This window comes from Polypterus senegalus, chromosome 8 (assembly GCF_016835505.1).
Source record: "Polypterus senegalus isolate Bchr_013 chromosome 8, ASM1683550v1, whole genome shotgun sequence".
NCBI classification, from domain to species: domain Eukaryota; kingdom Metazoa; phylum Chordata; class Cladistia; order Polypteriformes; family Polypteridae; genus Polypterus; species Polypterus senegalus.
Window position 1 is genome coordinate 9364249 of NC_053161.1, and position 27602 is coordinate 9391850.

The window sequence follows — 27602 nt, forward strand, 5'->3', positions numbered from 1 at the left end:
GATCAGCATTGCCTTTCTTGTTTAAAAAAACATAAAAAATCGTAGAGGTATGCATATGTTGCATTTGCATCAAGTTTGAAGTACTGTGAAGGTATATAGAGGCTGAGCATAATAGTGCTACAAGTTTTGCTTATTTGGTGAAATAATGATATTTAAAATTGACAAATTCTCAAGTATAATTATAGGTCTTTACATTTATATAGCTCTTTACTCACTGCTCAAAGTGCTTTGCAAACTCCACACAGGGAGGACTCTGGATGCGAACACAGGATTTCCTTATTGCGAAGCAGCGTCCCTACCATTACATCACCTGTGTAGGTGAAATGTACTTCATAATATTATGATTGACAGTTTAAAATCATAAATACGTAATTTCTGAAATCAAAAAATATCAACCGCAGGTTAATACAAAGCTCCACAGTCTTCAAAAAAGTAATGTGGTCCCACAAAGCAAGCAGTGCCTAATTTTATTTTTTGCATGTTTTCATTAAATGCAGTCTTTCTAATTCATTCTTTGCTTTGAGTGTCAATGGCTGATCATTGTCCTTGTAACATCCCTGAATCTGCAGGAGCGAAGCGAATGAATGAAGGGCTATTGAATTGTATGGAGAGAAGGGCGGAGACCGTGCTTGTCAGTAGCGAGGCTTTCATTGGAGTAACAATTAGATTAATTTGTGAAAACTCATGATGGCACTCACTTGATGAAACTGGAATACACAATCGATTATCCATCCATTTTCCAACACGCTGAATCCGAACACAGGGTCACGGGGATCTGCTGGAGCCAATCCCAGCTAACACAGGGCACAAGGCAGGAACCAATCCCGGACAGGGTGCCAACCCACTGCAGACAATTGATTATAGTATCATGATTATATGTAGTCGATGTCCCCACCAGCTGTTGCAGCCGAGGTGCAAGTACAGTATACCATCACATACTGCCACAAAAGAAATATTGCTGTATCTTGGACTTCAACCACCTCTTTCAGATACGCAGCAATGCTCTGCATTGTGGGTTGAGTGTTGCATTTGTGGTCTGTACTACTGTAGGATTTTCTGATGGTGTTTTTTTTTTTTTTTCTTGGTTTTTCTCTACGGTTTCTGGTGGGACTACGAGCTGAGCCATTCCGTGTTGTTTCCGGGACGCATGTCTGCAGGCTGCCGTTTGATTATGCCGGTTTTCTATTGATCCTAAAGTTACAGTGAACTTGATTTCCTCAAATCTAGTAATATGTGCTTGTGTATATATCAATCAATCAACATTTATTTATATAGCACATATTCATACAAAAAAATGTAGCTCAAAGTGCTTTACAAAATGAATAGAAAAATAGAAGACACAATAAAAAATAAACATAAGTCAACATTAATTAACATAGAATAACAGGTCCGATGGCCAGGGTGGACAGAAAAAACAAAAAAAACTCCAAAGGCTGGAGAAAAAAATAAAATCTGTAGGGGTTCCAGACCAAGAGACCGCCCAGTCCCCTCTGGGCAATCTACCTAACATAAGTCAAACAGTCCTCTTTGTATTTAGGGTTTTCATGGAAAAACCTGATGATGATGGTCACGTAGACTTCTGGCTTTCAGTCCATCAATGTTGGTGCATCATGATGCTTTGAGTAGGTGGTGGTGGCGCAGGTCGCCACCACAAAGAAACCGGAAAAAGAAACAGAAGAGGGAGTAGGGGTCAGTATGGATTTTGGAGCCACTGTGAATAGTTATTATGAAGAATTGAACATACAGAGTATCAGTATTAAGTTAAAGTGAAGTTATAAAAGGCCATGTTAAAGTAATGTGTTTTCAGCAGTGTTTTAAAGTGCTCTACTGTATTTGCCTGGCGAATTCCTATTGGCAGGCTATTCCAGATTTTAGGTGCATAACAGCAGAAGGCCGCCTCACCACTTCTTTTAAGTTTAGCTTTTGGAATTATAAGGAGACACTCATTTGAAGATCTAAGGTTACGATTTGGAATATAACGTGTCAGGTATTCCGATTATGTAAGATGGAGCGAGATTATTTAAGGCTTTATAAACCATAAGCAGTATTTTAAAGTCAATCCTGAATGACACGGGCAACCAGTGTAGTGACATCAAAACTGGAGAAATGTGTTCGGATTTTCTTTTCCCAGTTAGGATTCTAGCAGCTGCATTCTGCACTCGTTGCAAATGATTTATGTCTTTTTTGGGTAGTCCTGAGAGGAGTGCGTTACAGTAATCTAGTCTACTGAAAACAAAAGCGTGAATTAATTTCTCCGCATCTTTCAATGATATAAGAGGTCTAACTTTAGCTATGTTTCTTAAGTGAAAAAATGCTGTCCTAGTGGTCTGATGAATATGCGATTTAAAATTCAGATTACAGTCAACGGTTACCCCTAAATTTTTTACTTCCGTCTTAACTTTTAATCCTAGTGCATCAAGTTTATTTCTGATAACCTCACTGAATCCATTATTGCCAATTACTAAAATTTCAGTTTTTTCTTTATTTAGTTTGAGAAAATTACTATTCATCCATTCAGAAATACCAGTAAGACATCAATAGCTTAACATAGAAATGTGCATGAATTACTTTCAATGCAGAACTTTTTTTCTATGGGCTACACAGGGCTCCACTGCAAGCTGCAGTGAAAGTATGGGAAGAATACCTCCCTTTCTTGTGCCATGTGATAAGTGTGCCATCTCACCTAGTTGTGCTTTTCCTCTTTTATTTTATTCTTACTCTCATTCTGCACATATTCTGCTCAATTTCAAGTTACTCAATACAAGGTTGTGTTACAAAAGAGTCATGCTCTTTATTGGTTGCTTTACTGGTAACAAGTCCAGATATCATCCTCATGATTTTTTTTTTTTTGTGGTAGTCCCTCCCCCATAGCTAACATCGTGTAACCTAAATATACAAAATAACTTTGGTGGTTCTACCTTTTTCTAATGTTTATAGACTGTTTACTTAGAATAAATTGCATACCACTGTATTGTCAGATTGTGAAAATAGCAATGCAAAATATTTCGGTCTTCACTCTGAGCTAGAACAAACTAGTGGGGATGTTACAAGTGACCTGAGTGGGACACTGGTTGAAACAGCCTGGGAAAAATGTACACCCTTGTAATAGCTGTGGTTCAGTAGTACATATGTGGCTAAATTTCCAGTAAAACCCACCAAGAAAAGATGCCTATACTCTAGAGTGGGTTCTGCTAATAGTACCATTGTTAAAGAAAAATAAATAAAAAATGGACATATCCAACCAAAAGAGAGTTGTTCTAGTGACATTGTGAACAGTGTTAAACATTAGTTTCCAGCTATCCTTCAGCATCTTGTTTGGAAGATATTTTTCCCAGTAAGTAAAGTTAAAGGGACAAGGACCAAATGCATATACTGAAATACTTGGACAGGGGTAGCACATGCATTAGTAGTACATGCATCAAACAATAATAAATGCATATGCCCGTACTTTATGCCAGTAAGTTTAGTTGTAGTTTTTCTAAAATCCAGTGTGAGTTAGTGGGAATTGTTTATAAATGTATTCAACTTTTACTGGTATATTTTTACATATAGTTTTAACTGTAGTGATATTCTGGGCCAAATTTCTACCAGCAGACCTTTCCAAAGAGTGTGGTAAAAGTGTTGTTTTAAAGTAGAATGTTTGTCTTAAATTGGTACAAAGCACAAACTTGTCTTGAGAAAATAGGAGGATTAAGGTGAATGTGTTTTGTAACGTGTTAGACTTTCCTTTTATGTTTGGGCTATTGGTATCATAAGGCACTGTTGAAGATGATGATGCAGCTTTTGAGTGAAATGTAATCAAGCTTCACATAAGGCAAGTGAAAACAGCACACTGTGATTGAACAAAAAAAAAAATTGTCTCCAAATTAGCCCCACATTTATATATGTGACATGCTTTTTTACTTTCAAGTGTCCTTTTCATATATTAAGCTGAATTTACCATTTTCCCAAAAACTACTGTAGTCATTCACTTGCTGTGAATCCTATTAATAGGAAAAAACAATTGGGATCACAAAGTGCTTTAAACCTTCAGAGTTGTATCTCTTATCCTCAAGGAGACCTGTTTTTCTGTGTGTTACATTATAATCCGTTGATTATTGAAAGGAGTTTTACGCTATATATGAATATATGAGCTTAGTTCAGATTGAAGAGGTATTTAATAACTGGTAAGTATAAATTGTGGTGAAGGGGAAAACATTGCTTAGTAAGAGAATGCAATGCTATCTGAGGCAATCATAACCTTGAATTAAGGGTTTAACCTCCTCTGGTACTCTCAGCATTAGGTTGCAGTGTGTATAAGCTTTAGTTTTCTAAATGTTTGTGTTTATTTGGTTACTGGTGCAGTGGCACACCTATTTTCTGACTTGCTGCTGTTGATTTATACTGTTCTTATTCTCGAGTTCTGTTTTTGATATATGGTGGCTTAGTGAATCTAATTAAAAATGCTGTTAGAAGATAACTGATTCACATTGATTGTGAGCTTGATAATGCATAGGGAAAGGGGCAGCATGGCAATTCATCAGCCCATAATGTTTATTTGCTTAGTTGATTTTTGTTTGTTTTGTTAACATTTTAATTTTCACAGATGAGACTGCCACCAGATCTGATCAAATTTATGAATGAAATGAGTGCATTTAACCGTGACTTGGCTTTAGACTTGCAGTTACATTCTCCTTTTTTATGCAAGTACTCCCTGATATGCTTGTATTTGTGTGTGTCTCTCTTTGCTCATTCTAGTGGCATCTGAAGCACTTAGAGGTTCTACAAAGGAAGCAGCTGCACAGGTTTTGCAGTGGGTTAGTTTTGCTGACTCTGAGATTGTCCCACCTGCTAGCACCTGGGTTTTTCCTACCTTGGGCATTATGCAGTACAATAAGCAGGTAGGCAAAGTTAACCATCAATGCATGTTTCAGACTCTCAAAAGTGTGTGTTGTGTGTGTTTTTATTTATTATACTGTACCTCTTATCTGGTAGTTTTAAAGCATTTCTCTATACCATTAAGAGCTAGTAAATTTGTGTCATTGCCTGCATTCAGCTTTTCCAAGAAGGCCTTGGAAATCCTTAATAGGAGGAGTTTCATAGTATGTCTCAGTGCAGGATTGAAACCCCTTTTTTTTTTTTTCCTTCTCTCTCAAATAGGCAACGGAGCATGCTAAGGAGGAAGTGCGGAAAGTTTTGAGTGTTTTGAATGAGCATCTTCACACTAGAACATTTCTGGTGGGTGAGAGACTCACCTTGGCAGATATTACAGTGGTCTGCTCTCTACTGTGGCTTTATAAACAAGTAAGTGAAGTCTCTATGCTTTGTATTTTTAATCTGTGAAGTGTGCTTTGTTCTGCCTCTTACCACGTTGTCAAATTTCTGATAAGTATTATAGTATGGTGTGAACACTGAAGTTGCAAGTTGTTCCTGATGTCTGTTGATAATGTGTATGGCCTGGGTGGACTACTGTCATGAACATAAAATGTGTAATATCACTTGCCACACTGGTCAGATGAAAATATATAAATGTGTGAATATACTGTATATCTTGGTTTCCTCTGTTTTGTGCTGCGCCTATAACCACTCCCATCGGTATTTTTATCCCACAGGTGTTGCAGGCTGTACAATTGTATTTGTCTGGGTCTCCTCAGGATTCTTTTGGGAAATGTGAGGGTTGATATTAGTGGGGCAGCCTGGTCTTTAATTGCTAACATCTTCATTAATTTTATATTCCGTTGTGTATTTTTTGGTGCAAAAGATTTTCAGGGAATGTCTGCTTTCAAAGGGTACTTGCACATGAAGTAATTGTCTGCATGCAGTACCCACTGAGTGAAAGAACGCAAAGATGCAAATCTTTTGTATATGCAAATTGCACATTTATGCACATTTGTCTTGAATGTAATTCTCATCCCCGCAATGGAAGTTGGTTTCCAAGAAGATTATAATTTTCACACCTTGTGGTGTGTAAAATGGGCAATTGCTAAATTGATTCCGCTAATATGGGAGACTCTAACTTTTAAGCCGAGGTCTCAAACTCCCGGACCACAATCCAATTCTGGGCACCCGTCCCCTTCCCAACAGCCCGTATGATGTCAACAAAATAATGCAATCTGGCCCGCGAATGCTAAATTTAACTATTTTCGCCTACTTCCTTTGTTTATTCGTTTAAGTCCAAATTAGTTTAATTTGCAATTTTTGATTTATTTAAAAAAAAAGCAAGGTAAATTTTTGGAATTCATTTGCTTGGTTGTCAGTAAAAATGATGTCTCTTTCCAAACCAAAAAGAAATGTTGAAGATAAACACAGACTATTTCAAGAAAGATTGACATATTACAGTATTTATTTTGTGGAATTCAGTGGAAATGCCACCTGCCTTATAGGGCAAACTAATGATTATTTTGATAGTCGATTAATCGTTCAATTTTTTTACCCCTGATTTAGTCACGATTATTTCATGCCTGACTTATTTTGATGCAAGAGACCTGTGGTTGCACATCCTGTTCTGGGCTCCAGTGCATATCTTAATCTCATTTGCTCTCATATGTCCACCTGTAAATGTCACCCTGATGTCTCTGCATTTAACACTAAATTAATAATAATCAAATTAAAATAACAACCAGTGAAACATATGAATTTGTAAATAATCAGATGTTTTATATTAGTTTGACCATCACAATAAAAAAAGAAATCCATGAAACAATACAAACTAAAGTGCACATAGTCTTTAAACAAAAAAAGTGTATTTAACTTAACCAAAAATGGCCACTGATGTGTGTTAGGGCTCATTTATACTTCCCGCTCCGTACACGCACGCATCATGGTTGCCATGCGTTCCCAGCGTTCATTTGTCGTGTCCTCTGAGCAGGTCCTCAGAAATTAACACGACATATGTGCATGTTTCAGTACCAGCAAAAAGTCGGGGGGCAAAGTGTGATAAAAGTTGGAATGTGATGTCAGAGTCTACTGTCTACATGTGACAGAAAGCCACTTTGCGGATCCTACGAGATCGATGTGCGCAGTTTGAGTGGTTTGTGGTGAAGCAAAATGCCAACATGCAAATGCATTTGTGGTGCTTTTATATTCAAGCATCGCATATTCCTCGATACTAATCACACGATACATTTTAAAGTCTCACATACCGTCTTCTGTGCCTACGAGAAAACTTGAAAATCCGGCCCACCTTAAATCGGTTCGCACCTCTCCATCAGCGTCTTTTGTCCTGTAAATGTGCTGATTAAGACCAGCAATAATCAGCCTGCTATTACATCCCCCACTGTCGCAGAACGTTCACTAATTTCTCCCAGCTCATGCCTTGTTTGATTATCTGGGAGTGAACTGCTGGAGTTTTAGAGTGGAAATAATAGATCATTGTTTGGAACACATGCATTTCATGTGTGTTCTGTTTCTACAGTAATCTGTGTAAACACATTGTTAAAACAAACTTTTTTTTTTTTCCCATATTTTATTAATATATGTTACAAAATGTAGGCATAAACTATAGAATGAGTGAAGCCTGAAGTCCAAAGATCAAATGAACACTTTCACAAAAGGTTCAAGGACGATATAGCAGCTTCCGTGGCGTAGCAGTAAGATTTGCCGACTTACAATCAAGAGTCCCAGTTCGATCCTGACTGTCTCCTATATTTACTGTTTTCAGTAGTGAGCTCCTGAATAAGTGTTATTATACACTACACACATTTGGTTTGCGTCTGTAACAGACCGTGTACGTTTATAGTACTGTACTTGCAAAAGTTACCTTTTTTTTTTCTTTCTCGCTTCACTCACTCACGATACATACTATCACCCTATGGATCTGACGCTGTTAGTTTTTATTTGAAACTGGGAATAACTGTAGATATGAGTAGTGTTTTGAGGCAATAGGACTGGACATTCTCTGATCTGGAGGGATAAAAGCTGATACACAAACGCTGGGGAATCTGTCTTTGTATCTCACCATCACTTGATTTTTTTTTTAAAAAAGTTCAGTTTTATTGAGTGTTCTTGCTGACGCAAATTAGTATGCACCTTATGGTGTATGATGTCAGGAAAAAAAAAACAACAGACGTAGGTATACATGATATCTTGAAGAAATCATTTCATGACCTGAATAGTACCAATCGGAAAACATTATCTCACTAATGCAATATTTAAAAACGAACAGTGTCCGATCGGGTGTGAATTTATGCTGGTGCTGTTACTCAGAGTCCAATTGGTGGGGTGGATGTTGTTAGAGCATGATCGTGATTGAGAGAATAAAACTGAAAAAAGCTAACTTTTACAAGTACCATAAATTTACACCCAATGTCCCATATATTTGTCTCTTTCTTTGTATGCATGTTACATTTTACAGATAAATCATTAATTTCGGTTGAATAATGAATACTGTTAATAATTGTACACTGGCAGAGCGGTAGCACTGCTGTCTCGCAGGAAGTCACGTCGCTGGTATTCCCTGCCTGAAGTTTGCATGTTTTCTTTCTGGATTTCCACAGTATGCTCTGGTTTCCTTCCAAAGATATGTAGATTTGGTGATACTAAAGTGACGCTAGTGTATGTGAGTGCTTGTATTCACCTTTCAGTGAGCTGATGCCTCATTCAGGGATTGCTTGCTGGTGTTCTATCTATGGGCAATAGTATTGTACTAATAAATGAAGAAGACGGAGACTGGTTCAAAGTAGTAAACTTTAACAGGTCCTTTTAACAAGATCCTTTCAGAGCACAAATTACACAGCCTTATTATTATTATTATTATTATTATTATTATTATTATTATTATTATCTACTTCCTAATAGCTCCACAATACCCATGATTCCTTATTACCATGAAATCCCCAAAACTCCAGACTTGCAATATACTACAGCCGAAATTGACAAGTCCCTGGATTGATGGATTTCATCATTAAACATCCTTTTCAGAGATATTGTGGCAAGTTGCTCTCTGAATTTAATGGGCGTGCCAGGCAATTCACAACACCGCGAAGCCAACCCTGTTCTCACCGTGACAATATCTCGCACTGCCACCTGGTAGATTCCTCCAGATTTACGTAAAGTATGTGCGCAAGTATAAACAGTAAAACGCTTGCGTAGCAGGAGCATCCACTGCAGCGCGTCGCTTGAAATATAAGCCCGGCCGTAAAGTCCAAAAGTTTAAATAAACTTCAATACAATGCAAATAAAGTAAAACAATAATGTACGGTTTATAAAAGATTCAGTTCATATATTCTTGATTGCAGTGCAGGAACGTGAGCAGTTCGACATGCTCTGTTGTGAGGCTGGCTCTCTTCTTTGAGCCAGTGTTCCTTGCTGCTAAGAAGAAATGGTCAGTGGGAGTAGAAGTAGCAGGAATACACAAGAATGATTTTACAGACAAAGATGTTTTAATCACTGTCTGAAGGAAAAGTGTTGTAGTTTATCACATCATGTACTATATTATGCCAAAATAAAAAAATAACGGACTAAAATATGTAACAAGCTAATTACTGATATACTCCAAAACACAAGTTACCTAACATTAGTTAGAAATGGTTCACTATTCATATGAACTCAAATATACAAAAAGAAGAAAAAATGTCTCCGCTACTCCTATTCACTTGTTTACTATAGCTCCAAACACGTTAGCAAGCATAACTGAAATTATATTTACTTAACCCTTAAACCGTCGCAACTGGCTAGGTTTCCAGTGCAATTTGGAAGCACGTTGGAGGCAAGTATATTCGGCGATGTATATTTATTGAATGCTTCAACCGGTTTAGTCGTGTCTCAGTGCAATTTGCCAGCACGGAGGGGGCGAGTATATTTGGTGACGCACATTCATTGAAGCCCGCAACACAGAGCAATTTGCCAGCACGCTGGAGCTGATCAGTCAATGCCGTACATTCATTGAGCAGCCAGCTGATGAGCACTGCAGGCCCCGGCTGAATTGCAGCACCACTTTCTCTGGGATTCAGCCGCTGCACTAGACAAACCTGCAATCATTGGCGTTTACCTCTGTGTGTTTGTGTGCAGCCAGTTCAAGCGCAGTTAGCTCAGTGATTTACTGAATTTCATCAATGGCTTCAGTTGCACCTTGTGCATACAGTGAATCCGGAAAGTATTCACAGCGCATCACTTTTTCCACATTTTGTTATGCTACAGCCTTATTCCAAAATGGATTAAATTCAGTTTTTTTCTCAGAATTCTACACACATCACCCCATAATGACAACGTGAAAAAAGTTTACTTGAGGTTTTTGCAAATTTATTAAAAATAAAAAAACTGAGAAATCACATGTACATAAGTATTCACAGCCTTTGCTCAATACTTTGTTGATGCACCTTTGGCAACAATTACAGCCTCAAGTCTTTTTGAATATGATGCCACAGGCTTGGCACACCTATCCTTGGCCAGTTTCGCCCATTCCTCTTTGAGGCACCTGTCAAGCTCCATCAGGTTGGATGGGAAGCGTCGGTGCACAGCCATTTTAAGATCTCTCCAGAGATGTTCAACCGGATTCAAGTCTGGGCACTGGCTGGGCCACTCAAGGACATTCACAGAGTTGTCCTGAAGCCATTCCTTTTGATATCTTGGCTGTGTGCTTAGGGTCGTTGTCCTGCTGAAAGATGAACTGTTGCCCCAGTCTGAGGTCAAGAGCGCCCTGGAGCAGGTTTTCATCCAGGATGTCTCTGTACATTGCTGCAGTCATCTTTCCCTTTGTCCTGACTAGTCTCCCAGTTCCTGCCGCTGAAAAACATCCCCACAGCATGATGCTGCCACCACGATGCTTCGTTGTAGGGATGGCATTGGCCTGGTGATGAGCGGTGCCTGGTTTCCTCCAAACGTGACGCCTAGCATTCACACCAAAGAGTTCAATTTTTGTCTCATCAGACCAGAGAATTTTGTTTCTCATGGTCCGAGAGTCCTTCAGGTGCCTTTTGGCAAACTCCAGGCGGCCTACCATGTGCCTTTCACTAAGGAGTGGCTTCCGTCTGGCCACTCTACCATACAGGCCTGATTGGTGGATTGCTGCAGAGATGGTTGTCCTTCTGGAAGGTTTCTGCTCTCTCCACAGAGGACCTCTGGAGCTCTGACAGAGTGACCATCGGGTTCTTGGTCACCTCCCTGACTAAGGCCCTTTTCCCCCGATCGCTCGGTTTAGATGGGAAGAGTCTTGGTGGTTTCGAACTTCTTCCACTTACAGATGGAGGCCACTGTGCTCATTGGGAGCTTCAAAGCAGCAGAAATTTTTCTGTAACCTTCCCCAGATTTGTGCCTCAAGACAATCCTGTCTCGGAGGTCCACAGACAATTCCTTTGACTTCATGCTTGGTTTGTGTTCTGACATGAACTGTCAACTGTGGGACCTTATATAGACTGGTGTGTGCCTTTTTAAATCCTGTCCAATCAACTGAATTTACCACAGGTGGACTCCAATTAAGCTTCCGAAACATCTCAAGGATGATCAAGGGAAACCGGATGCGCCTGAGCTCAATTTTGAGCTTCAGGGCAAAGGCTGTGAATACTTAGGTACATGTGCTTTCTAAATTTTCTTTTTATTTTTAATAAATTTGCAAAAATCTCAAACTTTTTTCACATTGTCATTATGGGGTGTTATGTGTAGAATTCTGAGGAAAAAATGAATTTAATCCATTTTGGAATAAGGCTGTAACATAACAAAATGTGGAAAAAGTGATGCGCTGTGAATACTTTCTGGATGCACTTTATAATAGATTGTTGCAGTGGTGTGGTGTTTTTTTTTTTTTTGTTGTTAAATATATAAATAGTTTTTACAGTTCATTTGCAGTGTGTAAAATGGTTGGTGTTGCAGTAATTGTGATGCTCTTTGCATGGGAAGAAGTGTTCTGTTAAAATTATTTTCTTTGTGAATTCTGTTGTTAAAAAGTGCAGCTAAAAAGTATTTGGCATCCAGGGGTGCATTAACCCCCAAGTATGTGTCTTTTTAAGGGTTAACTATCATTGTCGAAAACCTTAATCTACACATTATAGTACAAACATCAATGTTAACATGTGACACTAACTTTACTCTCTAAAACTTACCTCTTGAGATGGCAGCATCACAGCTCCAGGATGCTTGCATTTCAGATGCTCCTGCATCGCGATGGCGACGCCGTGAAAAGAAAGCTCCGCTTTGCATAATCTGCATTCAACTTTTTTTTTTCTTTGAAGTGCTCCCACACTTTAGAAAGTTTGTCTCAATTTTTTTCCGATCTCCTTTCCCCTCCTCTATCCAACTCGCTATTGCAGCCACATTTATTTTCCTTTACATTCTTCTCCTCGGACATTCTTCTTTGTTGGTAGGACTGTGTGCAGTCTTGACAAACAATAACAAACGATACTGCCCCTAGACGTTCATGTAGTGCTTTGCAGTTACAAAAACCAATGTGGTTCTTTGTTATTGGAGCCTCTATTGAAGGTTCTGTTTGATGTGTCGACAATAAAAAATCTGCGTCAATGATTTGTTTGTAGTTGGCTTCGACTAATTATTGCAGCCCTACTGTCTTATATGCAAAGAAAAAGTCACTGTTTTGAAAGAATATAATCTCAAACACCATTACCCAACTAAACATGGAGAACAGTACGACAACTATCAGGGAGAAGAGAGGGAAAAACTAGCTACGCATAGGTCTGAAATTACAGCAAAGTCTTTTTCGCAAAGAATAATGCTGATGGTGCGGTGGAAGCAAATTTTATGTGTTAAGTGAGGTAATCGCTAAGCAGGAAAGCCATTCATTGAATGGCAGTTTCTTAAGAACTGTATGTTAAGTCGCTGAAATATTGTGTTCAGAAAAGACGCACTTGTTTAAAAATATCTCCTCAGCAAACGCTGCGGCAGAGCAAATTATCAAATGACATTTATGATCAGTTACCTGAGAAAGCTAAAGGTTTTTACTGCGTACTCTGTGGCGCTTGACAAAAGCACAGACAAAACCAACACTGCTCAACTAGCGATTTTCATCAGGGGTGTTACTCTAGTGTAACTGAAAAATTGCTAAATTTATTTCCGATGCACAGCTGTACCACAGGCAATGAGAGAAATGTGCTTCTGTGTGACGTGAATGAGCGTGCTGGTTTACCATGGAATAAACTGGTAGGCATCACCACAGATGGAGCCCCGTCCATGACAGGCAAACAAAATGGACTAGTAGCATTGGTTTATATAAAATAAAATAATAAGAGGAAAAAACTGATCCAGCAGTAGTTTTACACTTTATTATTCATCAGCAACCACAGTGCAGCAAATGCTTAAAATTTTGCCTTGTTCTGAAATGTATTAATTACATCAGGTCAAAGAGTTTACAGCATCGCCAGTTCAGAGCCTTTTTAGAAGAAACTGAGAGGACTTTTGGTGGTGTACTTTACTGAGGTGTGCTGGCTCAGCAGGGGAAATATCCTGAAGAGATTTTGTGTTAACAGAGGTGACAAATTTTCATGGCAAATGGCAGAATGGATGTTTAATGAATTAGAAGATCCACAATGGGTTATAGACTTTGCTTTCTTGTGGCCATTAAACAGGAGCTGAATATACTTAACTTGAATCTCCAGGGCACTGATCAGCTCATCACAGCAGCTTATGAAAGTGTGAAAGCTTTCACACCACAAAATTGAAATTATGGCAAACGCAGCTTTCTGACAAAAGTCACTAATTTCCCAACATGTAGATCTCTTGTGGATGATGGCACATCATTCAGGAGTGATGCATCTGCTGTTGAAACCCTGCTGTAGGAGTTTGATCACCGTTTTGCTGACTGTCACACCGGAACACCTTCCAGCTGTTTGCAGACCCCTTTTCAGCTGATGTGGAGAGGATTCCAAATGGAATTTATTCACTTGCAGTGCAATAGTGGGCTAAAATCGAAGCTCAGAGAGGCACAGGGGATAAGCACACTTGACTGGGCAGTTTCTGACAGAATTCCCTCCATCCTTTCCAGAGCTGTCCAAAGTGTTCAGTAGTTAATGTGCCTTTTTGGAAGCACATATCTGTGTGAGAAACTTTTTTCAGCTATGAACTTTATAGGTGTAAGTTTACTCATGCTAGTCTTGAAGCTGTACTCGGAGTTTCAACTGTAAAGTCTATTAGGGCAAATGTGGCAAGACTGTGAGCAAAATGTTGCTAGGTTTCTGGACAGAAACCGAATATTGCAGTGTGTTTGGAAGTTGTAACATGACGTTATAGTCTTTGTTTACTATCAACATATGACAGCAAGCCGCATTGCAGATCATATGGGATCAGTGTGTGTGCTTCAATGCTTAATAAATGGTGTGATAAGGTGAAGCAAATCATCAAACTTGAATGCTGACATACAAATGTATTTGTAGTGCTTTTCTTCCATCTATCTCTTGCATAGGTAATACAAGAATGGTATAGTCCCCGTTGTAATGACGTGAAGCTACACACAACTGTTACAGTTCTGCCTTTTTCCAGAAACGGTTTCATAAGCTTTATGACCTTAGTCTCGGAAAGTCTTTCTCTCGTGGGGCGACTGGGATCTTTTCCTAAATCAGGTCAAACACAGTTGCATAGGGTGTGACAGGAGCTTCCACCTGCAGCTAATCTCCCTTCATTACACATGTACAGTGTTGGCATGCCCATGTTGCCCCAAGGTATCTCATGTATATACAAAAAATTCCAAAAACTGAAATACTTCTGGTCCAAGGCATTTTGAAGTAGGAATGCTTAGTCTGCATTGCCAATGCAACTAGCCTGCATTTCTTTGGACTGTGGACTGAAACCCATGTAGACACTGGGAAAACCCAGGACGTGTTCCCTGTATGGAACAACTACTGCACCATCATGTCGCTCAATTGAGAGTTCTTACAATACTGCAATTTTTAAAATTTATTTACATACTAACTAAAATTTCAACTATCTCCTATTCATTTTAAATTTTGATTTCATGCAAAAGTTTTTAAACCACACTTGAGGAGTAAAGGTAATCTTTTTTTTACAGAAAACCAACAACATGGTTTCTTTCTTTTTAAAATTTATCACTCTTAGTTTTACTTGCAATTCTATCTTGTTTCATTTTCAGTTTAGCAGGGACTATTCCATCAGTTTAAGCTTTGAAGTTCCACCTCCTGAAATAGTTAAAGCCATAAACATTAGCACCCCTCTAGATAGTGAGAAAAAATTTAATCTTTATCTACATTTTCCTCAAATGTCTGGAGAAATTGCTAACTATTCATTGAATAAAAATTCCTACAAAAGTGTTATTTTCAAGTTTTAAAAATGTGTAGCAAAATTATTGGCACCATTGAATAATGCTATAAATAAAACCAAAAAGTTTCTGCAGCCTTAATGTTTTTGATGCAACTTATGTTATCAATGGCCATTTATGCTGGGATATAAATATGAAGTAACAAACAGTAAAATTTTTGTCTTCCAACATGTGTAAAACTGGAGAGATCTCCTCTCAAAAAGGTGGGGGGTTGTTGGCTAAGGGAAGCTCTGAGCTTCATAAATTGAAGGGTTACAAAAATAGGTATTCAGTTGAAATTACCAGTAAGCACAAACAGGGCCATAGTAATGAAGTCTGAAAGGCATAGAACTATTAAACGTTCCTCAAGAAGGGTACACATCCACATGTCTCCCCGATGCACAGGTGAGGAGTTGGCAAAGAGGAGCCTAAAGATTTCAGTTTCACAACAGCAGTGTTATGTTGAATCTGGTTTCACTGTTTCAAAATCAACAGTGAGATGCCACCTCCATGACCAGAAGCTTTTTCGACAAGTTCCTTGATGGAAGCCCTTCCTGAAACCAAGACAGAATTTCCAAGCAACATTGGAGTTGCAAGGGGAATTGTGTGTTTATGGCCACACAAGATAAAAATTTAAACTCTTTAGCCACATATACTGCTGTCCTGTTTGGCTAAAAAAAAATTAGACTGCATACAAAGAATGGAAAAATGGAAATTTTTTTGATACTGTGATGTTGCTGCTATTGTTGTGTGCTTCTAGTGTTACCAAAGAAAAGTGCTTTAAATGTGTTAAATGTAGACAAAAGGTGTTTACATAATTCTCCAACTCTGTTAAAGCTTTTATTATTTTTAAATACATACATATTTTATATTATTATAATGATGATTGTGTGTGTGTGTGTGTGTGTGTGTTCTGACCCTTAGAGCCCACAGTCCTGCACAAAGGCAGTGATATAACTTAACTGTCTTCCCCAGGTACTAGAGCCATCTTTTCGCCAATCATTTTTGAACACAAACCGCTGGTTCATCACATGCATTAATCAACCACAATTCAAGGCCGTCCTGGGAGAGGTAAAGCTTTGTGAAAAGATGGCCCAGTTTGATGGTAAGATCCATTAAAACTTGTTTCAAGTAACACAATTGTCTGCCTATCTATCTGATGTGCAATCATTATGTATAAAAAAAATATTTTTAAGGTTAAATGTCGGCTATTCCTCCTGTTGCAAGTGTGTCCTTAAATGCAGTCCCTAATTTTCACCACTTCCTCAGTTGTTTCCTATTTTTGTTATATACTGATGTATTGGCTTCAGAACTACTTTTCCTTCCCTCTTCACTGCACAGTTCCTCTTCTGCATGTCGCTAGGTAAGTTGGTCCATTCTGGGCAACTTTTCTAAGATGCATATCTTAGCCAGAAAGCTCATTTAGTTATCCCTACCAAATTCCATTTTGTATGCCAGCAAGTATGTATGTATTTATTTTAAATTATGTATTTAAAATATACATTTTTTTTTTTATTTTTTTTAACATTTGCAAGGAAAGGTTTGTAGATGAGAATAAGGCACTTTTTCCCCACATGCATTGGTAGGTTTGTGACATGCAGGTTTAGTATACTTGATTGATGATATCCTAGATTTCTTTTAAGTTAACAGATTTTTGCAGGACTAGATGAGTAGTCTAGCAGAGTCAGTAGTGAAAATGCTTTGGTTTTTTTTTTTTTGTTTAGTGTACTGTAAGGTGTCTATTAGATTAAGGTTAGTTGCTGCAGTAACCAAAATGCTCAAAACCCAGTCATTGCATCCTGAAATGTTTTTGAAGGATTGGCCTATTCTGATTTTTGGTCTTATAGTAAGACAGGAACTGTGAAACCTTCCTAGCAAATTTGGATAGTATGCCTTGGCTTGGGGTTAGTTTTGAGGGGTTGTCATGTGAATGTAAAGTCATAAAAATGCTGATCCTTGCACCTCTTGGTAGGTTCTGTTTGCTATACACGCCAGATGTGTAAAACATTTAATCTGAATGTCTGTTTTGGCACCTTTTTGTTTATAAGTGACATTATGCTTTCAGAGAGTTAAGTTGATATAATTTGTGAATGAAAATATATTATATGAATGCTTATGTGAAATAAGTTTTATCTTTAAAACCTCCATTAAGTTGACTACAGAGGCGTAGCTAGTGTTTTCAGCACCCGGAGACAACTGAAGATTTCGTGCCCCCTCCTGTTTGCAAAAATGCAATGGGGAAGGGAAAGAAAATTTAAAAAAATGTATTTTAAAAATAATACCATTTTAAGAAAAAAATAATTTTTTATTTTAAATAGTTTTAAATTTTTTAAAGCACTTTTTATGCATATTTTCAAGGTTTCGCTAAATTTATAAAGATAGAACGAAGTAAATTAAGACAACAATGGTAGTCTGAAAATCTAAAATATTATTCAAATATAACATTTCAAAAACTTAAACTTTACATTGGATATAATAACCTGAAAATGAAGTTAGTATAAAGTAAAAAAAAAAGTTTGATGTATAATGCTTTAAGTGTAATTAACTTCAAAGAGAAATTTTCCTAGCCTTTGCTGCTGCAAATTTATCGATTAGTTAATCAAAATGTATGCAGTTGGTAACCTCCTGTTCCACACTCAGCAAAGCCAAGGCTGACAATCTTTTCTGTGCCATGGATGATCTCGGGTAGAACAAGATAAGTTTTAATTTACTGAAAGATCTTTCACAACTGGCGATGGAAGTTCCAACAGTCAGTAAAATCTGAAGACCAACTCTCGTTCCAACAGTCAGTAAAATCTGAAGACCAACTCTCGTTCCAACAGTCAGTAAAATCTGAAGACCAACTCTCAGATTTGGAAATGCATGTTGCCCATACTGTACAATAAAGCAAAGCATGTCCTCTGGTGTCGACATTGATACACTAATGCCTCGTGTCAGTCGTGCGACCTGTTTAATAACGTCAAATGTTTCTGGGTGGGAGTCAAGCATGTTAGAGTAGTGGAGGGGATAAATTATTGTCTGTTGGGTATATAGAACTAATGCATGCTTTGAAATCGGAAACAGACAAAAAACATAGGAAAAAGATATCCTCGTACTGATGGAGAGATGGACTGAGTATGCAAATGTTTTTTTTTATTTTTAGTGCATTTTAGAATGGAAAACATTTCATTGTAAAATTTTGTAACATCAGTTTGGTGCCTCCTGGATGCTGTGTCCGGGGACCGATCTCCCCCTTACCCCTCCCAGCTACGCCACTGGTTGACTATAGTTTTTGTTTTAGTACTTGTTCCTTTTTATTTTACAAAAGTATTTTCTCATTTTACAGCTAAGAAATTTGCAGAGTTGCAGCCAAAGAAAGAAGCAACACCCAAAAAAGAAAAGGCCCCTAAGGAGTCAAAACAGCCTGAAAAAAAAGAAAAGAAAGAGAAGGAAGAGAAGCCAGAAGCTGCACAAGAAGAGGAAATGGATGAATGTGAAGCTGTTCTGGCATCTGAACCCAAGGCAAAAGACCCATTTGCCCACCTGACCAAAAGGTAAGCCCTTTTTTTGTTTCAAGGTGTGATGACCTGGTTAGTTAACTGACATACTCCAGCTTGACCTGTGCTAAATTTTACTGTGATCTGTCCTGATCCTTGTAAACAAAAAGTTCTATACGTGGCCAAGACATTTACTAGACTTCTTAGATTTACCGTTGACAGTGGATAAAGTTAAATGTGTACTCTACTGTACTTGTATTTAGTAGGGATGCAACAAGTCATTAAATTTCACAGTTCTAACAAGAACTGAATGATCAATTAAAATCTGGACCGAGTGAAAGAGTTGACATTCTTTCATAGAGGAGAAATATGGAGAGAGATGGCATGTGGCCAAACTGATCACACGGCCATGTTTAACAGAAATTGAGTGCCTTCAAGTCCCCAGAAGGGTTCTCTGTTTTATATTTATAAAAGTGGTTAATTCCCTACTTCTCTATGGGTGTATGGCAGAAAGAGCTGAATCTTCAAAATTTGCTTTTACCTTCAAAAGGTGCACCGTTAAGTAGGCTAGCTAAACCGTATAGATAAGTATTTTATTTGTGACATGGTGTTTTGTTTTATAGTTTTTGTTGTGTGTGGTGGTTTTTTTTTTTTTTTGTATTCGCCTTTATGCTCTACATAACAATTTGGAAGACTTTATGCAATGAGCTTTGTGATGCATGACATAATAAGGATGAATTATTGCTGGGATTGAGTAAAGCTTTTGGTGGATCTGTGTGGAATGGGGTTTGGATGTCGCTGTACTGAAAGTGTAACGCCCACACCAAGTGTGCCTTCGTCCGTTTCCCAAATTTTAAATATTATTGCCAATCTGTGTTGCAGGAAATACTTCATAAAATGTCACTGTTTGATCAAAATTATTTAAAGAGTTTTAGTTTGGAACATAAGCAGTAAAAGAGACTTGAATAGGGTCATGGATATTGTAGATTGAGACATTCAATTGATATAAATGAAATTGTCTCATTTTTTTTGTTTTTATATCTATCTCTATTTATATCTATACTAATAAAAGGCAAAGCCCTCGCTGACTCACTCACTCATCACAAATTCTCCAACTTCTCGTGTAGGTAGAAGGCTGAAATTTGGCAGGCTCATTCCTTACAGTTTACTTACAAAAGTTGGGTAGTTTTCATTTCGAAATTCTACGCGTAATGGTCATAACTGGAACGTATTTTCGTCCATATATACTGTAATAGAATGCAGCTCGATAGCCGTGGGAGGCGGAGTTTCGTAATAAAATATTTAAGCAGTTACATTTCAGCCGTCATTTGTTGCCAGGCAGAGAGAATAGACTGCAGCTCGATAGCCGTGGGAGGTGGAGTTTCGTATTTTAGCATTTAACCAATCGCATTTCAGCCGTCATTTGTTGCCAGGCAGAGAGGCTTTCACAATCTGTTGTGGAGGCACTCTTAACACAGAATAAATGTCGAACACAGAATACATGTCGATTAACCAATTGCTTCAACCAATCAGATTTTGAGTTGGTGTCAGTAGGGCCCTTTAGCAGGCGTAGGCAACGTCACCATATTCAGACACATTGATTGGATAGAAGCTGATATGAGGAACTCTACGAGGCCATTGAACGCACCGTAAACGCTCCAAGCGAAAGATCGTCGTGTGCACTACGGCCAACTCCATGGCAGGATTCTGGACAATATTATTTGCCAGACACAGACCAGATTTCCAAGACCATGAAAACCTGATGTTTGTCACGCTCTTTGAGCCCCAGACGTTTCAGGAATGCAAGAAAAATTTCACGCATGCGGCCTTCTCCACTTTAACACAACAGCCACGGAGTGCTTTTTGATCTGTCTTGGCTAAAAACAGAACTGACTGTAATGTATGCCATGGATGATTTTGCAGGAGAATCTCCCACTGATCGCCTTGACTTCCTTCATCAGAAAAATCTGAATGAGAGCGTGGGGCAGCTGTTCACATTGCTATATTTGGCGTTGAGCATTCCTGTATACACTGCTTCTGTCGAGCAGACATTTTCAGCCATAAAGCGAAATGAAACTTAAGCCAGAAATACCATGGGGCGGGTTCGCCTTTCAGCATTAGCTTTGATGGCGATAGAAAGTGAGGTTTTGATGGAACTGAAGCACACGGATAATCCGTACGACAGAGTAACTGAACTGTTTTTGAGGAAAGAGAGGACGATGGATTTTGTTTACAAATAATCAGAATTTTTGGTGAGTAAAATGTTGCAATTTTCCTAAATAATATAACAAGTTTGAGTTATTGATGTTTTTTGTGTGTCACGGCTGTGGCTGCAGTAGAAAGGAACTTGTCCATCCCTGGTTTGTCTATAAAATAAAGGCATTTATTGTGGCTACAAGAGTGTGTGTGTTTATATATATATATATATATATATATATATATATATATATATATATATATATATATATATATATATATATATATATATATATATATATATATATATATATAATTTATTTATTTGTAGATTCTCACTGAAGGCATCAAAACTATGAATGAACACATGTGGAGTTATAACTGAAAACACGTTTTATATTCTAGTTTCTTCAAAATAGCCACCCTTTGCTCTGATTACTGCTTTGCACACTCTTGGCATTCTCTCAATGAGCTTCAACAGGTAGTCACCTGAAATGGTTTTTACTTCACAGGTGTGCCTTATCAGGGTAATTTAGTGGAATTTCTTGCTTTATCAATGGGGTTGGGACCAGCAGTTGTTTGTGCAGAAGTCGGGTTAGTTGGACGATCATTTATTTTTCAACAGGACAATGACCCCAAACACACCTCCAGGCTGTGTACGGGCTATTTGACCAAGAAGGAGAGTGATGGAGTGCTGTAAATGGTCATGAAAATAAAGAAAACACATTGAATGAGGAGGTGTGTCCAAACTTTTGGCCTGTACTGTGTGTGTGTGTGTGTGTGTGTGTGTGTGTGTGTGTATGTATACACATATATACACACTACTCACAAAAATTAAAGGAACACTTTAAAGAAACACATTAGATACATCAGATCTCAATTTGAAGTTGGATATATATACAAATAACAACAGGGCAATGTCTTAGGAACAAAAGGATGCCAAGTCTTTTAATGGAAATAAAAGTTTTCTGCCTACAGAGGGCTCAATTGTGTAGACGCCCTAAAATCAGAGTGAAATGAAGATGTGGCAGGCTAGTCCATTTTTTCAGAAACTTAATTTCTGCTACTCAAAATGCTTTTCAGTATCGTGTGTGGCCCCCACGAGCTTGTATGCATGCTTGACAACGTCGGGGCATGCTCCTAATGAGACGACGGATGGTGTCTTGTGGCATTTCCTCCCAGATCTGTATGAGGGCATCCCTGAGCTGTTGTACAGTCTGAGGAGCAACCTGGCGCCTAATGGACCGAAACATAATGTCCCACACATGTTCTATTGGGTTTAAGTCAGGGGATCGTGAAGGCCATTCAGTTGTTTCAATCCCTTCATCCTCCAGGTACTGCCTGCATACTCTTGCCACATGAGGCGGGCATTGTCGTGCATTAGGAGGAAACCAGGACCTACTGCACCAGCGTAGGGTCTGACAATGGGTCCAAGGATTTCATCCTGATACCTAATGGCAGTCAAGATGCCGTTGTCTAGCCTGTAGAGGTCTGTGAGTCGCTCCATGGATATGCCTCCAAGATCATCACTGACCCACCACCAAACCAGTCATGCTAAACGATGTTACAGGCAGCATAATATTCTCCACGGCTTTCTCCTGACTCTTTCACATATACTCGGGGTGAACCTGCTCTCGTCTGTGAAAAGCACAGGACGCCAGTGGTGGACCTGCCAATTCTGGTATTCTATGGCAAATGCCAATTGAGCTCCCGGTGCTGTGCAGTGAGCACAGGCGCAGTAGACATTTGGGCCCTCAGGCAACCCTCATGAAGTCTGTTTCTGATTGTTTGGTCAGAGACATTCACACCAGTGGCCTGCTGGAGGTCATTTTGTAGGGCTCTGGCAGTGCTCATCCTGTTCCTCCTTGCCCAAAGGAGCAGATACTGGTCCTGCTGATGGGTTATGGACCTTCTATGGCCCTCTCCAGCTCTCCTAGAGTAACTGCTTGTCTCCTAGAATCTCCTCCATGCCCTTGAGACTGTGCAGGGAGACACAGCAAACCTTCTGGCAATGACACGTATTGATGTGCCATCCTGGAGAAGTTGGACTACCTGTGCAACCTCTGTAGGGTCCAGGTATCGCCTCATGCTACCAGTAGTGACACTGACTGTAGCCAAATGCAAAACTAGTGAAGAAACAGTCAGAAAAGATGAGGAGGGAAAAATGTCAGTGGCCTCCACCTGTTAAACCATTCCTGTTTTGGGGGTCATCTCATTGTTGCCCCTCTAGTGCATCTGTTGTTAATTTCATTAACACCACAGCAGCTGAAACTGATTAACAACCCCCTCTGCTACTTAACTGACCAGATTAATATCCCATAAGTTTCATTGACTTTATGCTATACTCTGATTAAAAGTGTTCCTTTAATTCTTTTGAGCAGTGTATATATATATATATATATATATATATATATATATATATATATATATATATAATATATATATATATATATATACACTAATAAAAGGCAAAGCCCTCACTCACTGACTCATCACTAATTCTCCAACTTCCCGTGTGGGTGGAAGGCTGAAATTTGGCAGGTTCATTTCTTACAGCTTCCTTACAAAAGTTGGGCAGGTTTTATATCGAAATTCTACGTGTAATGGTCATAACTGGAAGTTGTTTTTCTCCATTTACTGTAATGGAGATGAGCTTGAACGCCGTGGGGGCGGAGTTTCATGTGACATCATCACGCCTCCCACGTAATCACGCAGTACATAGAAAACCAGGAAGACCTCCAAAAGCGCTGAAGAAAACATGCATTATATAATTGAGAAGGCAGCGAAACAATAAGAAGCGGCAGTGGCGACATACAACCATATTCATGAGTTCTGCTACTTCGGAAACAAAGCACGATGTAAACCTACACTTTAAATTAAGTTCATAGACAGGCTGCCGCTGGCGTTTGTAATTTAGTGCGTGCCCATATAAGGCCGTCCGTCAGCGGCAATCCAATAGCAAACTGCCATGGGTAAATATTCACGGGTGAAGCACTGTGCTTATGGAGAGGAAGATGAGATGGTCAGGGTGGTGTTTGACACAAACTCAGAGAAAGTTTTAAGTGCCAGGACTAAGGTAACATTAAATACAGCCGTGGACATAGCACGAGATGGCACCAGCACAGCTGGGAAACTTCGATGCATGTACACCGGCGGCTCACGTGAACTGGCGCAGTGCACAGATAAAAGCAACAGTTCCAAAGAGCGCTGAACAAAAACCGAATTACACAATTGAAAAGGCAGCAAAAAATATGAAGCGTCTGATACATACAAGCATATTCATAAATCCAACTACTGTGGAAACAAAGCACACGTTGGAAAAAGTCAATGTCCCGCTAAAGGAAGACAGTGTAAAAAAAACCTGTGCGTGCAGTGTGTCAGGTCTCAGATAAAGAAGAAGACGAGCTGTTTATTGATGCAGTAAGAAACGAATCGATGAATGAAACCTGTCATCTTTACAACGATTGACAAACACGGAATGTAACTTGAACACAACACATCCTACAAATACGAACCTGATTGAAAGAAATAATGATAATCAAATCCTTGATGACAGCAACACTCATCACTCACAACAGTGACAAAACAATTACATTGACAATCATGTTACGTTATTTTCAAAATGTTTTCTTTTTCATTACTTTAACACACTACTTCACCGCTGTGAAGCGCGGGTATTTTGCTAGTATATTAATAAAAGGCAAAGCAAGCACTCACTCACTCGTCACTAATTCTCCAACTTCCTGTGTAGGTAGAAGGCTGAAATTTGGCAGGCTTATTCCTTACAGCTCACTTACAAAAGTTAAGCAGGTTTCATTTCGAAATTCTACACGTAACGGTCGACAATGTCCGCCATGTTGAACTTTCTTATTTATGGCCCCATCTTCATGAAATTTAGTAGGCGGCTTTCCTGGGCTAACCGAAACCGGTGTATGTACTTATTTCGATGATATGCCGCCACTGTCGGCCGCCATATTGAACTTTTCAACGCTCTTTGTTACTTATGGGCCCATCTTCAAGAAATTTGGTACGTGGGTTCCCAATGCTAACTGAATCCTACTTGCGTACATATATACATCCATAGCCTGCAGCTCGGTCGCCGTGTGAGGCGGCGTTGGGTCCCCCATCCCAACGCCTCCCACGTTGTTGGCTGCCTGCCTATATAAGGCCGTCTGTCTGTCTCTCCAGTCTCTACTTTCCCTTCCTTGCTTCGCCACGATATTCACGTCTCCCTGCTGATAACGACAGCCTTCTCCGCTGTTTTATTGTTCATTTATTATGATTATAGTTATTGTGTAGGTATTTTAGACTTACTTTACATTGTTCAGGTACCCATTTCCTTTATCATTCCAACCGTACCCCCATTAACATGTCTAATTGAGGTGATCACCATCGATCAAAGAACTGTCACTTACCATGCCCGGAGATGGCACCTGCCTTTTCCATTCTCTTTGTTACATATTGCACGGCCATATCAGGATCACTCTTGATATCCGGAGGAACCTTGTGTCTTATGTATTGAATGACTGTATGTATTGAATATATACTAGCAAAATACCTGCGCTTCGCAGCGGCGAAGTACTGCCTTAAAATTTTTATTAAGAAGAAAATTAAACCTTTTTAAACTGAGGGAAAATATACCAATAATTATTTAAGGATCTCTTTGTATACCACATTGTGAGTTCGGCCCTCCGGTTGTAATATGACCAAGCTGTGTACTGAGCTTACTCTTGAGCATGCAACGTACAGTTGGCCATGTGAACAGTAATCTTGTTTCAAATCTCACAGCTTGGATTGCTGCTGTCATAATCTGTTTGAGTTTCATAGTTTGTTTCAATTACGACAGTATTTGTAGGACTTGTGTTGAAGTGACATTCGGCATCTGTCAAGCGTTGTAAGTATACAACCAGTTTCATTGATAACTTCACATCCAGCTTTTGAGAGTTTAAACATTTCTAAACATCAAAGTGTCCACTACTGAAATCGTCACCTGTGAATCTAAGATGTTTAAGAGGCATTGGCGGTTGTACAAAGGTGTAAAATATTTGGCCATTTCGTTACACTTGAAAGCGACAACCGAACAATTCAGCGGCAGCCGTCAACTCGCATGCAGAACTATAGGTGAAGGGCTTAAGCATTTCACTCTTCTAGTGCTCCTGTGTAGTCTATCTCATGTATTGTCATCAGTCCACACCTTGAACCTGTCCCAGTCATTCAATACATAAGACACAATGTTCCTCCGGATATCAAGAGTGAGCCTGATACGGCCGTGCAATATGTAACAAAGAGAATGGAAAAGGCAGGTGCCATCTCTGGGCATGGAAACCACTCGGTAAGTGACAGTTCTTTGATCGATGGTGATCACCTCGATAGACATGTTAATGCGGGTACGGTTGGAATGATAAAGGAAATGGGTACCTGAACAATGTAAAGTAAGTCTAAAATACCTACGCAATAACTAATTGTAATAAATGAACAATAAAACAGCGGAGAAGCCGTGGATTAAATAAAAAGGCTGTAGTTATTAGCAGGGAGACGTGAATCCCGTGGCGAAGCAAGGAATGAAATGTAGAGACTGGAGCGACAGACGGCCTTATTTAGGCAGGCAGCCAACAACGTGGGAGGCGTTGGGATGGGGACCCAACGCCGCCTCACACGGTGACCAAGCTGCAGGCTATGGACGTATATATGTACGTAAGTAGGATTCAGTTAGCTTTGGGAATCCGCATACCAAATTTCTTGAAGATGGGCCCATAAGTAACAAAGACCGTTGAAAAGTTCAATTTGGCAGTGGCATCATACCACCGAAATAAGTACCAAATTTCAGCATTCTACCTACACGGGAAGTTGGAGAATTAGTGACGTTGGAAAGTTCAATATGGCGGCTGACAGTGGCATCACACCACCGAAATAAGTACGTATATTGGTTTTGGTTAGCGCAGGGACGCCGCCTACCAAATTTCGTGAAGATGGGACCATAAATAAGAAACTTCAACATGGCAGACGATGTCGACCATTATGACCATTGCGCATAGAATTTCGAAATGAAACCTGCTTAACTTTTGTAAGGAAGCTGTAAGGAATAAGCCTGCCAAATTTCAGCCTTCTACCTACACGGGAAGTTGGAGAATTAGTGATGAGTGAGTCAGCCAGTGATGGCTTTGCCTTTTATTAGTAAAGATGTAGGACATGGCTGATGTTAAGAATTAAGAGTGATATTTCAACAATCTATTTTGAGAGAAAGATTAAAAAGAGGGGGAGGAATATTTTAAAACCTAAATCTGCCACTGCCATCTGCATTATTTTAGCTATTGGATATTTTGAGCTGTAAATTATAAAACTATAAAAAATGAATTAATAAATACAAAAACACATTATTAGGTTTAATTTTTACTACTTGGAAGACTGTCTTCACCTACCTACCTGTAGTCTGTAGTTCAGTAGGGACATTGCCAATTCAAGAATTTTACAGGGTTTGTATGTATCTCTTCGTTGTTAAACAATCTTTTTTAAAGATCAGCAATATTATTCTGATCTTGTATGTTGGCCTAGTCAATCTCTTGATCAGTGCCGTTTTTATTTTCAAAAAGGATTTCTACTATGCAAAGTGGCAGGTGAATTATTATTGACAAAATGCAGACACCTGAGAAATGAACTGAAATGTTGTGCACTTTTGATTTTTCTATCCATACAGTAAAGGTTTTGTTGACCATCACATTCCAACTCTAGGCTTTTGAATTACACCTTGATATACGACC

The 27602-nt window shown here is 39.0% G+C and overlaps 1 protein-coding gene across 1 annotated transcript in view; it reads left to right on the plus strand.

Moving 5' to 3' along the window:
• Positions 1 to 27602, plus strand: part of eef1g (eukaryotic translation elongation factor 1 gamma) — a 50562-nt gene that overhangs the window by 5569 nt on the left and 17391 nt on the right. Inside the window, exons 4-7 of the mRNA XM_039760699.1 lie at positions 4738 to 4880; positions 5140 to 5283; positions 16148 to 16277; positions 18498 to 18705. Coding sequence (XP_039616633.1) covers positions 4738 to 4880; positions 5140 to 5283; positions 16148 to 16277; positions 18498 to 18705 — 625 coding nt within the window. The remainder of the gene's footprint in view (positions 1 to 4737; positions 4881 to 5139; positions 5284 to 16147; positions 16278 to 18497; positions 18706 to 27602) is intronic.